The following is a 16,091-nucleotide window of genomic DNA, read 5'->3' as shown; positions in this document are numbered from 1 at the left end:
TGTTATAATACATGGTGACAAGTGAGTCCATAAGGAAAAGGCTGAGCACATAGGAGAATATTATAACCCTGTTTGAGGCTTCCCCAGTGGCTCAGATGATAAAGAATCTGCCTGAAATGAAGGAGACCTGGGAAGACCCCCCGGAGAAGGGAATGGCAGCCCATTCCAATATACGTGCCTGGAGAATTCCCATGGGCAGAGAAGACTGGCAGGGTTCAGTCCATGGGGTCTCAAAGAGTTGGACATGATTGAACAGCTGTCAGTGCAAAAAATGCATAACCCTGTTTGAGAGAGAAGCAAGGGAAAGACTTACTGGACAAAATGAGGGTAGAGTTTTACAAACTGATTTGGAGTTAGCCTATAGAGAGGAGGAGAAAAATGAAGAAGAACGGAGCAAGACATTGCAGAACAGGATTAACAGATATCCAAGCATGGAAGCATGAAATATCATGGAATACAAGGGAAACATGGGCAAGGATTGGATGGTTTTTTAAGCATTGGATTTTGACCAGAAAGTAAAATTGGAATAGAAATCTCAGAAGGTGAATCTGGAGTGATAAACACAGGCCAGTTCCATGACAAATCACTGAAGAGTTTTAAATGCAATTAAGCTTTAAAATTTTTGGAAGGCATTTGAAGTCTTTCCCCCCAGCTCCAGAGCAGACACTCACTCAGGAAAGTGGGATGATTCAGACTTTCCAAAGCATTTTTTAAATCACCTGTGTTTCCACTTCCTCTACCAGCAGCCTCATTCAGGATTCACATTTATGCTCACATAGACCGTTGAGATGACTTCATTGTGTGGTGACATGCTGTCACTCCCTGTTCAATGCAGCCTTTACATGACTGCTGGATTTGTCTTCCTCAGTATTGGCTGTGGACATCATTTCTTCTTTTTAATTGAAGTATAGTTGATTTACAGTGTTGTGTTAGTTTCTGGTGTACAGCAAATTGATTCAGTTTTATATGTGTATATATATATATATATATATATACACACATATATATGTATGTACATATACATATATATATTCTTTTCAGATCCTTTTCCATTATGGTTTATTACAAGATATTGAATATAGTCCCTGTGCTATACAGTAGGACCTTGTTATTTATCTATTTTATATATAGTAGTGTGTATATTTTAATCCCAAATTCTTAATTTATCCCTCCCCCTCATCTCTCCCTCTTGGTAACCATAAGTTTGTTTTCTATATCTGTGAGTCTATTCCTGTTTATAAATAAGTTTATTTGTATCACATTTTAGTTTTCACGTATGAGTGATATCAAGCAGTATTTGTCTTTGTCTAACTTGCTTCCCTTGGAAAAGACCCTGATGCTGGGAGGGATTGGGGGAAGGAGGAGAAGGGGACGACAGAGGATGAGATGGCTGGATGGCATCACTGACTTGATAGACATGAGTTTGAGTAAACTCCAGGAGTTGGTGATGGACAGGGAGGCTTGGTGTGCTGCGATTCATGGGGTCGCAAAGAGTCGGACACGACTGAGTGACTGAACTGAACTGAACTTGCTTCCCTTAGTATGATAATCTCTAGGCCCTGTAAAAGGCATTATTTCATCCTTCCTTATGGCTGAGTAATATCCCATTGTATATATGTACCACATCTTCTTTATCCATTAATCTTTTGATGGACATTTAGGTTGCTTCCATGTCTTGACTATTATAAATAAGACTGCAGTGAAAACTGGAGTGCAGGTATCTTTTCAAATTAGAGTTTTTGTCTTTCCCAGATTTATACTCAGAAGATTGCAAGGATCATATGGTAATTCTAGTTTTAGTTTCTGAAGGAACCTCCATATAATTCTCCATAGTGGCTGCACCGATTTACCTTCCCACCAACAGTGTAGGAGGGTTCTCTTTTCTCTACACCCTCTTATGGCTTTGGACATCATTTCAATGATAACTTCCTTTGTATTATGTATTATATTTGATCCAGTGATTTTCATGTGCATAATTAAATAAGAATTATTTAATTCTTACCAAAATTCTCGACATTATGCGCTATAAGTTCATTTACTCCAGTTTACAAAGTAAAATGGAAACCAGAGAATACAGGGGAGTTTTCCCAAGGTCATTTAATGGTGTGGCAAGGCCTACAACCCATCTCCTGTGACTATACGTGTTTCTGGTTATTTATTTAAATTCAGAGTATTCTTAATATTCTTCATGAGGTAAGGTTGGCAGTCTCATAATCTTAAATTGTTATGGGAAATGTGTTAAATTATAGGATTTTATTTTAATTGCTTTTGAAGATAAACACTAAGAACTATTGGCATTCCAAGAGGGTAGGGAGTTCTTTAAAAGGTTATACTACATGAAGACAACGTAAGTATGAATGCCCTTTAAATATATAGTTCCTGGTTTAATAATTATTTTTGTTTTCTTCTTAAGTGTTAAGCAACATTAAATTAACTTGAATTAGAAGAGGGAATTACTGAAGTATCTCCCACATGAGCTTAAGCAGAGGCAACTACTTGGCTCTTCAGAGAGAACCGGAAATGTGGTTTTCCTGCACACAGACTGTTCCGGAGGAAACATTTCCAGTTAAATGAACAGTTGAAGCTTACATCTTAAATAAATTAGAAAAAATTGTTGTCTATTCAACATCTTCTATTCAGAGTTCATTCAGACATAAAAATGTCCTATTTTTTAAAAAAATACCACAGATGAAATGGTTCAGTTCAGTTCAGTCACTCAGTTGTGTCCAACTCTTTGCGAGCCCATAAATCGCAGCACCCCAGGCCTCCCTGTCCATCACCAACTCCCGGAGTTTACCCACTTATGTCCATCGAGTTGGTGATGCCATCCAGCCATCTCATCCTCTGTCGTCCCCTTCTCCTCCTGCCCCCAATCCCTCCCAGCATCAGAGTCTTTGCCAATGAGTCAGCTCTTCGCATGAGGTGGCCAAAGTGTTGGAGTTTCAGCTTCAGCATCAGTCCTTCCAATGGTTACCTCACTATAATATTAATTATTTCTTATCAGAACTGAATATTTAACCAGGCTGCATCCTCCAACTATTCTTGTGGATAAATTTGGGGTTAACATAATACTTTATCTCTTACATAGTACAGATTTTTAAAATTTACACTTTCAGGCAATTTTTAAAAGAATATCCACAATGGAAATTTGCTGTATGGCTCAGGAAACTCAAACAGGGGCTCTGTATCAACCTAGAGGGGTGGGATGGGAAGGGAGATGGGATGAAGGTTCAGGAGGGAGGGGATATGTGTATATCTTATGGCTGATTCATGTTGAGGTTTGACAGAAAACAACAAAATTCTGCAAAGCACTTATCCTTCCATTAAAAAAGTAAAAACAAAGAATATCCATTGTGTGTGTGTGTTCTTTTTTTTAATTTTTTATGTTTTCTCCTACTTTTTTTCCTTTTTGTTTTGTTTTTTCTTTTCTGTTTTAATAGAATGTCAGTTTTATGACAACTGTGGCTACACCTCAATGTAGGAATTCATGAGAGTTTAACAAAAATTCATTCAATTGTCATAGAAAGTTTGAAGCCAGACAAAACAGACCATTTTATTTTCCCATAGAGGTTCAGGTGTTTGTCTGCTGCATTGTATTCTCAGCAAACACCTTTTGAAAAACTTACCGAGAGGAGTTTTTGGCTGTGAGCCCTGTGGTCCTCATTAGAATGGATCCATCCCACTGATGCACCTGGTACCTGGTGTCAGCAGCAAGTACAAAGGCCGAACCCTGCACACCTGTACGGGGTGCAGAGTCTGGCCCAGTATGGTGGCAAGGAGTCATGAGGTGGGTTGTTGAACCGTAATTGCAGGTCACTGGGATTATCTGTGAGTTCTTCACAGCCTCCAGCAGGTAGACTGTCATTGCTCTTTCCCAGGTCATAGTGACTTATCAACTTGAGTATCATCAAATTCTCAAAGCCAAAGATTTTAAATATCCTGCCTTTTCTTGAAAGGTACTGTCATTTACTTTGTCTTAATAACCCTTTCCATTTTGATGGTTAATCTGATATGGCAGCATGTGAACATGCCAGCATCTGAAGAGTGAGTTAATTAAATACCCCTAACAGCCTGGAAAATACTCATTTATTCATCAATCTTTTAACTGGAGATAAAGCAAAATGAGGAAAGGGTCATCCCTTGGGTATAATTCTTCCCCATCCTAGAATACTTACCCTCATAGGAAAGAAGGGTTGATAGAGATGAGGCAAAGATGCAGAAAACTCATGGAATTATATGACTTTGGGCCATTCATTCAAAAAATTACTTGGACTGGAAATTTGGGGTTAGGACTTGCAAACCGTTATATGTAGAATAGATAAACCACAAGGTCCTACTGTAAAGCACAGGGAACTATATTCAGTAGTCTCAGATATAGCGTAATGGAAATGGATATAGAAAAGAATGTATCTACCGAATCACTTTGCTGTATAGTAGAAATTAACACCCCTTTGTAAATTAACTATACTTTAATTTTTTAAAAAAGTTTTATTGAGCTTACTGGGTTCAAATGCTGGTAACACAGAAAGAAACCAACCACAATTCCTTGGAAACTTCCCATTCTGGTCAGGTCTGCATCATGATTTTATACCCAGATTAGCAAGTGTCTGTTCCAAATGAAATATCATATAACATATTTGGGGTCATTCTAACAAGTGACAATTCCATTTCTCTTACTTAGACATTTAATGCTCTATGTGTGTGTGTGTGGGTGTTAGTTGCTCAGTCGTATTCAACTCTGCAACCCCCTAGACTGTAGCTCGCCAGGCTCTGTTGTCCATGGGATTCTCCAGGCAAGAATACTGGAGTGGGTTGCTGTTTCCTTCTCCGATGCTCTATATATTGAGTCCCAGAAGAGTTTGCATGGGCCTTAGGGGTTTTGGGGGGTGTGGGGGGGGAAGGTTGAAATATAATTGATTTAAAATGTTCTGTTAGTTTCAGATGTACAACAAAGTGATAGTTACTTGTTTTTTTCTGTCTGACTTCATGAGCCCCAATTTTGACATCAGTAAAATCTAAAGATGGGACTAAATTCCTTTCTTAGATAGTTGAAAGAATATTTTGAGCATACTCTGCTTTTTACTAGGTTTTGGAGAAGCCATCTGAAATAAATTTGACTTTTGCCCTTTAAAGAGTTCCGAAGCAAACTCGTATTACTAGACTTACCATGTTCATTTTGTTAACGGGACTGTTGAAAAATTGAGTTTGTAACGAATTCTTCTAAAAAGCAATTTCTTACTCTGTCCACAAACTCAAGAGAGTGTGCGGTGTCACTGACTCCTTCCTGGTTTCCTTTCAGACGTCCTACTGGCATTGAAGAGGAATCCCTTGTGTTTGTCTGGTCAGAAGGAGCCCTTGAAGTTATTGACGATGCAGACACTTTGAGGCCTTTCACGCTCTATGAGTATCGGGTCAGAGCCTGTAACTCCAGGGGCTCTGTGGACAGTCCGTGGTCATCAGCACGAACTCTGGAAGCCCCACCTCAAGATTTCCCGGCACCTTGGGCTCAAGTCACCGGTGCCCATTCAGTTCTGTTGAACTGGACCGAGCCAGACTCTCCCAATGGCATCATCTTCCAGTATCGTGTGGTTTACCAACAGAAAACTGATGACCCGACCTTGAACTTCTCTGCTGTGCATGCTTTCACAGTGATGGTAAGAACTTTAGAAAAAAGAAAAAAAAAGAATAACAGGTACTTAGATTTTTAAATTAATTTTTATTGAGGTGTACCTGCTTTACAATGGTCTGTTATTAATAGTTTCTACTGTAGAGCAAAGTGAATTAACCATTGTTGTTGTTCAACTGCTAAATCATGTCCGACTCTTTGCAACCCCATGAGTTGTAGCTCACCAGGCTTCCCTGTCCTTCACTATCTTCTGGAGCTTTCTCAAACTTACGTCCATTGAGTTAGTGATACTATCTAACCATCTCGTCCTTTGATGTCCCTTTCTCCTTTTGCCTTCAATCTTTCCCAGCATCAGGGTCTTTGCCAATGAGTTGGCTCTTCACATCAGGTGGCCAAAATATTGGAGCTTCAGCTTCAGCATCAGTCCTTTCGGTGAATATTCAGAGTTGATTTCCTTCAGGATTGGCTGTTTTGATCTCCTTGCTGTCCAAGGACTCTTAAGAGTCTTTTCCAGCACCACAATTCAAAAGTATCAATTCTTCAATGCTCAGCCTTCTTTATGGTCCAGGTAGGCTGTAGTCCATGGGGTTGCTAAGAGTCAGACACGACTGAGCGACTTCACTTTCACTTTTCACTTTCATGCATTGGAGAAGGAAATGGCAGCCCCCTCCAGTGTTCTTGCCTGGAGAATCCCAGGGACGGGGGAGCCTGGTGGGCTGCCATCTATGGGGTCGCAGAGTCGGACACGACTGAAGCGACTTAGCAGCAGCAGCAGTAGACATATACATATATCCCCTCTTTTTTGGATTTCCTGTCCCATTTAGGTCACCACAGAGCATGGAGTAGAGTTCCCTGTGTTATAAAGTAGGATCTTATTTGTTATCTGTTTTTTCCCTTTGGGTATCTATTTTATGCATAGCATCAATAGTGTATATATGACAATCCCAATCTCCCGATTCATCCTGTCACCCCTCCCTTCACCCTTGGTATCCATATGCTTGATCTCTATGTCTGTGTCTCAATTTCTGTTTTGCAAATTAGATCATCTGTACTATTTTCTTAGATTCCACATATTTGCATTAATATATGTTTTTCTCTTTCTGACTTGATTCTGTATGACGTCTCTATGTCTATCCATGGCTGTACATTGAACCCAATTTTGTTCCTTTTTATGGCTGAAATATTCCATTGTGTTTAAGAATAGGTACTTATATGGTTAATATGTTGACATTAATTTTCTTAGCTGGCTTATCATTTTTCTTTACTTGATGCTTAAATCGGAGAAGGCAATGGCACCCCGCTCCAGTACTCTTGCCTGGAAAATCCCATGGGCGGAGGAGCCTGGTAGGCTGCAGTCCATGGGGTCGCTAAGAGTTGGACACGACTGAGCAAGTTCACTTTCACTTTTCACTTTCATGCATTGGTGAAGGAAATGGCAGCCCACTCCAGTGTTCTTGCCTGGAGAATCCCAGGGATGGGGGAGCCTGGTGGGCTGCCATATATGGGGTCGTACAGAGTCGGACATGACTGAAGTGTCTTAGCAGCAGCAGCAGCAGATGCTTAAATATATGGGAATTGTTAAGTGCAAAAGTTGCAAAGTAATCGTGGGGACAGGATACTGAACTAAGTATAGGGGATACTGGAGACCAGTGTTCAGATCATAGTTAATCTGTGTTACTGCCAAAAAATAACTGAATCTCTCTTTGCATGACTTCCAAACCCATTAAATGGAAGTATTAAATGTTTCCCTCTGCACCTCACAGGGATGAAGCTCAGATAAAATTAGACATGTCACATATGTAAATATGATATTATTGACTCTTTGAGGAAAAAGAAAATTTAATTTCTAGATATACCTATCTAGATATTTAGATATAATTATACATATACATCACATGCACTATAACTCAATGGTGATTTTTCAGGGCTGGCCTCCTCTGGCCCATACCACCCTTAATTCAATTTACCTTCTATCTCCTGAGAGCTTTCTTTGTACCTGGCATAGCCTTATGTTCTATAGAAGATACAAAAAACAGCATGGTCCTTCTCTCAGGGAGCTTTCTCTCTAATAATATTGCAGAGATGAGAATTGAGCACTAAAAAGTAAGCGAAGCAGTGGGTTACAGCCTGTAATATTCACCACACTGGGATTCAGATCCCAGACCCCACCACCTACTGGCCACAAACCACAACACATGAAAACATCATACATCAAAAGTGTTAAGCAAGAAATGCTCTGGAAAGTTTGTAAATGTGATTCTATTTGTATAAAAAGTTCTAGAATATCGTAAGTATAGAGAGGAGATATATTGGGACAAGGAACTTCTCTGCCCTTATCAATAAGGCTACCTGTAAGGAGAGGAGACAGTTTTACATTTTGCTTCATGTAATTCTCTCTTTTTTATTTTTTCTAATAACTATTATTATTTTATTTAAAAAAGTTTAATCTTAGTAAAGATCTGTAAAACCCCAAATTAATCAAATTATATCTCATAGATATTAGTTGGCAGCCCTGACTCTCCCCAGCATTGAGCAGAATGATGGGCAGGTAGCAGATATTAACAAAATAGGAAAGACAGAATGAAATGCTCTGGGAGGTCAGCAGGAAACCTTGACTGAAGGGATTTCATGGGAAAGATGAAACATTATGGTCTTGGGAGTGAAACACACATGGTTTTCAAAATGTGCGATGACTGTCCTAAATATGCAAACCCCTCACAAGGAAGAAAAACTGGACAACATAAGGCATCATTTTCAAAGACCAGATCATTTTCTATGCTTCCAGTTTTGGAAGCCCAATTTACATGAAGGTTATCTTATAGAGGATACCCAAAATACCTAAATAAGGTGAGGCAAACATATTTTAATGAAACTCCACAAGAATCTTCATAAATGAATAGAATGTAATATTTTCTCAGTATCAATGTTCAAATTTCTCCTATGACTAAGAAATAAGCAATGTATGAATTAAAGAAATCTTCGTTTTTAACTTAATTTTTGTTTATATTGGAATATAGATGGTTTACAATGTTGTATTCCTTTCAGGTGCACAGCAAAGTGATTCAGTCATGCATTTCATATATCCATTTTTTCCCATATAAGTCATTGCAGAATGTTGAGTAGAGTTCCTATGCTATACAGTAGGTCCTTGTTGACTATCAACAAGGCTTTATATTTTATATATAGTTTGTATATGTTAATCCCAAGCTCCTAATTGACCCCTCCTCCCCTACATTTCATCTTTGGTAACCATAAATTTGTTCTCTGAGTCTGTGGGTCTGTTTATATTTTGCAAATAAGCTCATTTGTATCATTTTTTTCTTAGATTCCACATATAAGTGATATCATGATATTTGTCTTTATCTGACTTCACTTAGAAATTTAATCTCTAAGTCCATCTATAATGTGGCAAATGTCATTCTTTCATTTTTTTATGGCTGAGTAACAGTCCCTTGTATATATGTACCACATCTTCTATATCCTTTCCTCTGTCAAAGGACATTTAGGTTGCTTCTATGTCTTGGATATTGTAAATAGTACTGCAGTGGATATTGGGGTGCTTGTGTTTTTTCAGATTAGAAAACTCTAATGCCCAGGAATGGGATTGCTGGACCATATGGTAGTTTTATTTTTAGTTTTACAAAGAACCTCCATACTGTTCTCCATAGTGGCTATACCAATTTATATACCCATGAACAGTATAAGAAGGTTCCCTTTCTCCACATTCTCTCCAGCATATATTGTTTATAGAATGTTTGATGATGGCCACTCAGACTGGTGTGAGGTGATACTAATTTTTTTAAATTTGCATTTCTCTAATAATTATCACAGAAGACAATGGCACCCCACTCCACTACTTTTGCCTGGAAAATCCCATGGACGGAGAAGCCTGGTGGGCTGCAGTCCATGGGGTCGCTAAGAGTTGGACACGACTGAGCGACTTCACTTTCACTTTTCACTTTCATGCATTGGAGAAGGAAATGGCAACCCACTCCAGTGTTCTTGCCTGGAAAATCCCAGGGACGGGGGAGCCAGTGGGCTGCCATCTATGGGGTCGCACAGAGTTGGACACGACTAAAGCGACTTAGCAGCAGCAGCAGCAGCAGCAATAATTATCAATGTTGAGCATCTTTTATATACCTCTTGGCCATCTATATGTCTTCTTTGGAGAAATGTCTATTTAGATTTTCTGCCCATTTTTTGATTAGGTTGTTTATTTTTTTATATAGAGCTGCATGAGCTGTTTGTAAATTTTGGAGATTAATCCCTTGTCAGTTACTTCATTTGCAAATATTTTCTCCCATTCTGTGGGTTCGCTTTTCATTTTGTTTATGGTTTCCTTTGCAGTGCAAAAGCTTGTAACTTTGATTTGGTCCCATTTATTTTTGTTTTTATTTTCATTACTCAAGGAGATGGATCCAAAAAGATTTTGCTGAATTTTATATCAGAAAGAATTCTTCACTTATATTTAGAATTAAGAATGTATTTTCTATTTGACACTTAATTTATATATCATGGTCTTTTATATTACATTTAACAGTGCCCTCATTATACGATTAGAAGCAATGTTCTTAAGCGTAGAAGTTCTTTTTTAGTTATGTGATCCATGGGGAAATCTATTATCTCCCACCATACCCTTGTATTCATGTCCTCAACTTCCACCCTGAAAGAAGAATACTGAAAAATCCTTGACTGCGATTATTAAACTTCTAATCTTTTAAATATGGCTTTCATAGATATGAGCCTAAACATTTAATCTCTCAGAAAGTTCTACTGGAATTCCAACATGACTTAGCCTCTAAGTCTTCCCTTCACATTTTTGTTTGTTTATTTGCTCAGTCATATTCTACTCTTTGTGACCCCATGGACTGTTGCCCGCCAGTCTCCTTTGATCATGGGATTTCCCAGGCAAGAATACTAGAGTGGGCTTCCATTCCTTTCTCCAGTGGATCTTCCTGACACTGGGATTGAACCCACTTCTCCTGCATCTCCTACATTGGCAGGCGGATTCTTTACCACTGAGCTACCTGGGAAGCCCTCATCCCTTCATATCCAGTTTCATTTTACAGCACAATACTCAAAGTATTCAATGAACTATGTTCTTTATTTAAGCTGTTTGATTCTATTTTTATCACACTAAAAAGTTCCTTCAAAAGAGGAAGGTTTATAGCCTCAAGCTTTAAGCCTTGCATGTCTCTTGGTATATGGGCCTTCCCCAACATTCATTTACCAGACCAATATTGCTTTATTCCTCCATTTTTCTAAAGATTAATCTTTGCAGTGTTAAAAAGAAGAGCCAGAATAATTGAGAAACAGTATTTCTGCATTCTGCTTTTGAGTGTATATATGTATGTGTGTTCAAAGTGGTCCTCCAAAACCTGGATCTTTGTCCCTGAGTATCTCAAGAGGAAATTTCATTAGGGTCATCAAGAAAAGTCCCATTTGAACTTTTTAGCAATCAAGGACATATTCCACAAAGAAATCAGGCTAGAGTTATGACATTCTGTTTACTAGACAAAGTGTCCATGACTCTTTATGGACTGACGTCTTTGAAAGAAGTAATCAAGAAAACAAACTATTGTCTTTGAGTTTCATCCATTCCTATGTCCCCAAGAGAATGTGTTCAACCATTTTTTAAAGATACCTAAAGAAGGAGATTCTAGAGGTTCTTTCCAATTCCTCATTATCAGAGAAGAATGTTCCTTTTAGCCTATCCAAATCCCTCCTCCTATATTTGAGGTCCATCTTTTCCTATTCAAAATAGCATTACTTCTTTCTATACTAGTATATTGGAACCTCGGGGTCAAGAACATGTTATTGACCATTCAATCCAATTTGGCAAATAGTCATTGAGTACTCTATTCAATTTGTCAATACTCTATACTACCTTCTACTGTATGAGAGAAGTCTGCCATGCAGCTGGGCTATGGGGCAGAGACTCTGAGGGAAGAGAGTAGTCAAGTCTGAGACACAGATTTTTCACTGCTAGGCATTTCAGGCTTATAAGGTTCTTTGCTTCTGAGTTTCTGCTGCTCATGTGTTGATGTTGTTTTTCAATTGCTAAGTCATATCCAACTCTTTGAGACCCCCTGGACTGTAGCATGCCAGGCTCCTCTTCCTCCACAGTCTCCCCTGAGTTGGCTCAAATTCATGTCCTCTGAGTCAGTGGTGCTATCTAACCATCTCATACTCTGCCGCCTCCTTCTTCTTTTGCCTTCAACCTTTCCCAGCATCAGGGTCTTTCCCAATAAATTAGCTCTTCGCATCAAGTGGCCAAAGTATTGGAGCTTCAGCTTTACCATCAGTCCTTCCAAAGAATATTCAGAGTTGATTTCTTTCAGATTGACTGGTTTCATCTCCTTGCAGTCCAAGGGACTCTTGAGTCTTCTCCAACACCATAGTTTGAAAGCATCAATTCTTCAGTGCTTAGTCTTCCTTATGATCCAGTTTTCCCATCCATACATGACTACTGGAAAAACCATAGCTTTGACTACTTGGACCTTTGTCAGCAAAGTGATATCTCTGATTTTTAATATGTTATCTAGGTTTGTCATAGCTTTTCTTCCAAGGAGCAAGTGTCTTTTAATTTCACAGCTGCAGTCACCATCCACAGTGATTTTGGAGCCCAGGAAAATAAAATCTTGCACTGCTTCCACATTTTCCTCTTCTATTTGCTGTGAAGTGATGGGACTGGATGCCATGATCTTAGTTTTTTGAATGTTAAGTTTCAAGTCAGCTTTTTCACTCCCCTCTTTTACCTTCATTAAGAAGCTCTTTAGTTCCTCTTTACTTTCTGCTATTAGAGTGATATCACCTGTATATCTGAGGTTGTTAATATTTCTTCCAATAATCTTGATTCCAGCTTGTGAGTCATCCTGCCCAGCATTTTGCATCATGTACTTTGCATATAAGTTAAATAAGCAGGGTGATAATATATAGCTTTAATGTACTCCTTTCCCAATTCTGAACTGGTCCATTGTTCCATGTTCAGTTCTAGAGAATATATGCTTTTTGAGCTGCATACAAGTTTCTCAGGAGACAGGCGAAAGAATTTTCCAAAGTTTACTGTGATCCATACAGTCAATGTAGTCAATGAAACAGAAGTACATATTTTTTCTGGAACTCCCTTGCTTTCTCCATGATCCAACAAATGTTGGCAATTTGATCTCTGGTTCCTCTGCCTTTTCTAAACCCAGGTTGTACATATGGAAATTCTCAGTTCACAAACTGCTGAAACATAGCTGGAAGGATTTTGCACATAACCTTGCTAGCATATGAAATGAGTGTAATTGTGTGGCAATTCTTTGGCATTGCCTTTATTTGGGATTAGAATGAAAACTGGCCTTTTTCAGTCCTGTGGCCACTGCTGCGTTTTCCAGATTTGCTGATATATTGAGTGCAGCACTTTCATAGCATCATCTTTTATGATTTGAAATAGTTCAGCTAGAATTCCATCACCTCCACTAGCTTTGTTCATAGTAATGCTTCCTAAGGCCCACTTGACTTCACACTCCAGGATGTCTGGTTCTAGGTGAGTGACTACACCATCATGGTTATCAAGGTCATTAAGACTTTTCTTACATAGTTCTTCTGTGTGTTCTTGCCACTTCTTAATTTTCTGCTTCTGTTAGGTCCTTGCCATTTCTGTGGTGATTTCCTTTTAAATCTCTCTATGGCCTTCCTGGCTCTACTCACTGTTTTTCCAATTCCTACATCAACTAAATGTCTTCACTACCTCTTTCCATTTCTGTGCCTCTCCTAGGATATTTTCCAACTTTTTGTTTCATTGACAACTGTGGCTGAAATGCACCAGAGCAAAGGAACTACATTTTCGATTTGTGAGATACAGAATCCATGCCCACAACCCAGGATTACAGTCCAGTTCCCAGACTTGCAAGAGGTGTCACTAATACCTCTCATTTAGTCTCTTGTTTCTCTTGGGATCCCATCCCCCACGAGAAGTCACCAATAAATTGTGTGTAGAGTCGTGCCATCACTGACTTGTCCCGGAGTCCCCCCAGAGCTGTTTATAGACAGCTGGATGTAGCTGGGAGAGCCTCATAAAACAGGTGCAATGAATGCATGAGTCCTCCTGATGGTGGCAATGGATGGAGAACTGGCAGTGGGGGCCCTCCATGGGGGTGGAGAGCATATGTGTTGGCAGGAGCAACAGCAGCAGAGGCAGCAGGAGAGACGAAATAGAAAGAGGATGGCTTTTAATGTATCACCAGCTTCTCTCCTAATCACATGAAAAGTTTCATCTCTGTTTGGACCTACAGAGATTCTTCTAAGGGGAAGAGAGAGATATCTAGTTCCTTAGGGTCTCTTCAAACCAAGCCCCTCCTCTACTGAAAACCAGCTTTAGGTAGAAGTCCTTAAGCCCCCTCCCAATTAGCTCGGTGATGAATTGTGCGGTGTCAGGAGAGAAACTGCATGTAGCCTTGCTTGGCACGGGAGAGTTCCATGGTGGTATTTACAGGGAACACTCCTGGCGAGGTTGGCGGTACTGTTGCCACCATTCAGATGTGTTTGCTTTTTTTCCCTGGCACCTGCCATCACACTGGCAAAAATAACTTGGGACAGAAAGGCAAAAGTGGTTTACGTGTTAGTCTGTGCTGTCAGTATATCCCTGCTCACCCCACAGGGTTATAAAACATCGAGCCCAGATTAGACACTTGCCCAGTCCCCTGAAAGATAGATGGTCCCTCGCTCTGTACGCAGAATCGAGCACGCGGTGCTGAGGAGTAAGCAAATTATATGGGTCACTAAAAGTTGGCTTCCGATCTGGAAATAAAATCCAGAATTACAGACTCTAGTTTCTAGATTCTAATTGCCAAACTTCCTCACCCAATGTCACAGAGGAAGTATTCAAAACGTCCCCATGTGGTTGTCGCAAATCTCTTTACCATTAAGTAGATATGTAAGGGGAAAAAAACGAGACTCTTTATAATTGCCATATGATAGGGAGTTTGTGAATAAATCAATGATTTATTTTTAATCCCATTTTCATTTTGGCTTAGTCTAATGTAAAATATTATTGCTCTTTACATATGATCTTGAATTAGTTGGAGCTCTTAAATTTGATTGTTCTTGGCATTTTTCCCCAGATCCACTGGTAAGTCAAAAGAAATGCTTTGGGAAATACAGTTATCTAAAAAGACTACTTTGGTGACTGTTGTTCCAAAATCAAGAAAAAATAGTGATAAAAACAATAGCCATACTTTCTGTGTCAGTTGGGGCTTTCACATTATAGAATATGAGTAATAACATCATTCATTCTGATACAAACTATGGGAGAGTAGATGTCACACAAAACAACGTGTTGGTACAACCCATTTTTTATTGTAAAGACCTTTGTTTGCTCTCAACTGTTCATTTATTAGGCTTCTGTTATCTTTCTGCTTTTTTCTAATACCCTACCCTACCCTAATACCTAACCAATCTTCTTGCTCAATATTATTGGGCATAAAAAAACATGTAAGTCTTGAACTTTGTGTAACTGGTTCCTTGGAAGGGCCTTACTTATCTCCAACCACTTTATTCCACAAGCTTTATCAGGACTTCCTTCTTTGCTCATGAGATCTCTAGAGCAAGTTCCATGGTTTTCCAGTCACTTTCGGTGACAAGGACCAGCCCAGTTTTGGTAATCAAGACTCATTTGTATGCTAAAAAATCCAGTCTAAATCCAGTCTAAAGCCTGATTTGTGTTAAGGCATCAACAGTGGGGAATAGAGGGCATGTCCATTTTTATTTCTTTTGTTCTTGTTGATTTCCCAAGGGTCATGGAAGAAAAGATAAAATTAAACTAAAAGAGACAGAGCCTAATATTGTTCTGGTCCATCTACCATTGCCTTCGTATATGTAAATGTCTCATGGGATTTTTTTTTATGGGTTACATAGAGGTCTCCCACAGGAAATTCCATGCTGCACAGTTCCTGATGCAGGCAACACACTCTTTGGCAAATTTCTTGCATGCTTGTCCATTACTGCCCCCAAAGATCCACCCACAGCCTTCTACGTGTAGGTTCCCCTCTCCCAAAACATCAGCCAATATCAGGACCTAGCATGTTAGCAAAACTCATTCCTTTCTTGACATTCATAGGCTTGTGGAAAAGTTGTTCTGTTTAAAAAGGAAAGTACAACTAGTCCAGCACTATCTTCTCTACTTGCTTTACCACTGGGTGGGACCCAGCCAGCCTCAGAACTTGAGAATTCATTGAATGAGAAGCAGGTATCAGCTTCTGTGTTAGGCCATGATCCCCAAATCCTGGGATCACGTAAGAATCTCAGAAGACCCTTCTTCACCCTGGTGGCTGCATAAAAATTGCCCTATAAGTCTCTTTACTGCCACAGCTGGCCTCTTGAAGAGAGTGGAAGGTCCATCTTGCCTTTTTTGCAGGCACCCTCAATTTCTTCCTGATGTTCTCCAGGGCAGTGGTACCTTTTTAACATCAGGTACCAGTTT

The 16,091-nt window shown here is 39.4% G+C and overlaps 1 protein-coding gene across 1 annotated transcript in view; it reads left to right on the top strand.

Annotated features, from left to right (window-relative positions):
• The window catches only part of LOC139176523 (usherin-like), a 74,201-nt gene that overhangs the window by 51,727 nt on the left and 6,383 nt on the right, over positions 1-16,091 (top strand). Inside the window, exon 8 of the mRNA XM_070768843.1 lies at positions 5,300-5,654. Within this exon, the coding sequence (XP_070624944.1) occupies positions 5,300-5,654 (355 nt within the window). The remainder of the gene's footprint in view (positions 1-5,299; positions 5,655-16,091) is intronic.

The sequence above is a fragment of the Bos indicus genome, chromosome 16 (genome assembly GCF_029378745.1).
Source record: "Bos indicus isolate NIAB-ARS_2022 breed Sahiwal x Tharparkar chromosome 16, NIAB-ARS_B.indTharparkar_mat_pri_1.0, whole genome shotgun sequence".
Lineage (NCBI taxonomy): Eukaryota > Metazoa > Chordata > Mammalia > Artiodactyla > Bovidae > Bos > Bos indicus.
Note: the sequence above shows the minus strand (reverse complement) of the source record. Positions and strands in the feature narration are given on the sequence as shown.